This window comes from Crinia signifera, chromosome 6 (genome assembly GCF_055691185.1).
Source record: "Crinia signifera chromosome 6, ASM5569118v1, whole genome shotgun sequence".
Taxonomy (NCBI): Eukaryota; Metazoa; Chordata; class Amphibia; order Anura; family Myobatrachidae; genus Crinia; species Crinia signifera.
In genome coordinates, this window is record NC_139222.1 from 242,467,245 (window position 1) to 242,469,301 (window position 2,057).

The 2,057-nt window shown below is 36.9% G+C and overlaps 1 protein-coding gene across 1 annotated transcript; it reads right to left on the bottom strand.

Moving 5' to 3' along the window:
* Positions 1-757: 757 nt before the first annotated feature.
* Positions 758-1,681, bottom strand: LOC146009736 (olfactory receptor 5AR1-like). Its single transcript, XM_083150198.1, has one exon. The coding sequence runs from the start codon at positions 1,679-1,681 to the stop codon at positions 758-760; it is 924 nt and encodes a 307-aa protein (XP_083006324.1).
* Positions 1,682-2,057: the final 376 nt, after the last annotated feature.

The following is a 2,057-nucleotide window of genomic DNA, read 5'->3' on the forward strand; positions in this document are numbered from 1 at the left end:
AAATATTTAGGAAGATTCTGTAATAAACTTAAAGTTCTTACGATCTCCCTGATGTCTTGAAGAGTCTAGAAATCTCTTTGAAGCATGCCGGATTGGGCACAATATTTTTATGGTAATGTTGTCACTCTCTACTTACAAGGGAGGAAAACTGTTGAGAAGAATAAAACTGATGTGTGCTACAAGAAAATTGTAACTGCTCTAACGCACGCTGATGACTATATGGTGGGTTGTGTGTCCAAGGATAAGTAATCAATTGTAGGGGATTTACTCTGAATAATATGTGCTGAAATACTGAAAACTATGAGCTCCATTTCAGGGATTGAGGGGGTTAATTTGGTTCACTCCTTCTGACAAATTCCTTCTTAGATGGACAAAACCATGTGCACTGCAGGTGGGGTAGATGTTACTTGTGCAGAGAGAGTTAGATTTGGGTGGGGTTTTACTTCAAAGTGAAATCTATATAGTAGTGTAGAAATAAAGCAGTCAGTATTTTCCCTGCACAGAAACAAAATAACTCACCCAAATCTAATTTTCTGCACATTTTGCATCTGCCCCACTGCAGTGCACATGGGTTTGTCCATCTAAGAAGGAATGTGTAAGAAGGACTGAACCAAAATAACCCCTCAGTGCTTAACAAGCTGGTATGTGCTGCATTAGCTGTAAAATATTAGGCCAGATGAATGCTTTGCCGGACTATTTCCAATAAATTTGGATAAATTTTTTTTAAAATTTTTTTGAACAATGATTATATATTTTTCTATAACCATTTCTTCAAATTCAACAATGCTTTTTTGACGTCATTGTTCTTTAGACTGTAAATGAAAGGATTTAACATTGGCACCAAAACAGCATAGACAAGAGCAAACCACTTGTCCTGTGTGGAGGAGAAGCTGGATGTGGGCTGCATGTGCAAAGTCATTATGGTTCCATAAAATAGAGTAATGCAGGTCAGGTGGGAGGAGCAGGTAGAAAAAGCTTTAGATCGACCCTCAGCAGATTTTATATTTAGGATTGCTGAAATGATGAAAATGTAAGAGACTAATGTGAAAATAAATGTAATAAATCCCAGGAGTGACCCTTCAATGTAGTTTAGCATTTCTACTCCAGATACATCACTGCAGGAGAGCTTAAGCAAAGGTAAAACATCACAGAAGATATGGCTGATTGATTGAGAACAAAAGGACATCCTAGATATAAGGACAATATATCCAATAGGGTTAAGAAACCCAACAGACCATGCTGTAACTGAGAGGCCGCTACAGTGTCTTATACTCATTTTACTTACATAGTTAAGGGGGTGACAGATGGCAACATAGCGGTCATATGCCATAGCCGTAAGCAGGACAACTTCTGTGCTACTCAGTAACACAAACATGTACAGCTGAGCTATACATTCCCAGAATAATACTGTATTATCCTTGGTGATGAGCATATATAATAGTTTAGGTATAATATTGGAGGTGAACGCAATGTCGATGACGGAGAGATTCATTAAGAAGATGTACATAGGAGTGTGCAAGTGGGGAGCCACCCAAATCGCAGCAATAATGGTGACATTTCCAGAAATAACAACAAGGTAGGACATAAACAATATTATTAACATAAAGTATTGAAGTTTCATATCATCAGTCAAGTCTTCAAATGAAAATTCTGTTGTATTTAATGGTTCTTCTAAAAGCATTTCTGTATATTAAAAAAAGCAAGATTTACCTTTTGCCAACGTGAACCCATTGGTATTGCCCCTAGGGATATTGTAGACCTGCTATTTTCAACAAACTCTTGCTACATTTGTGTCTACATTGTGAGCTCTACAAGGTCTCTTATATTTTCATTGTTTGTCTCCCTACTGCCTCATATGCTGACCCTGGGCAAGTTTTCACCCATTCTTCATCCCTCCCCTCCTCTTTTTCCTTTTGTTTTTGTTCTTGTTTTTTCTTTTCTTATTTTGAATAAAATGTATACAAGCAAGTCTGTTTTTTTTAGGTTCCTATGATATCTGTTATTACTGTTTGGTTCATAAGTATTGTTAGATTGGACTTTAAAAATTCAGCCTTTAG

Coding starts and splice junctions, on each gene's coding strand:
- LOC146009736 (XM_083150198.1), bottom strand. CDS start 1,681: ATGCTTTTAGAAGAACCATTAAATACAACAGAATTTTCATTTGAAGAC.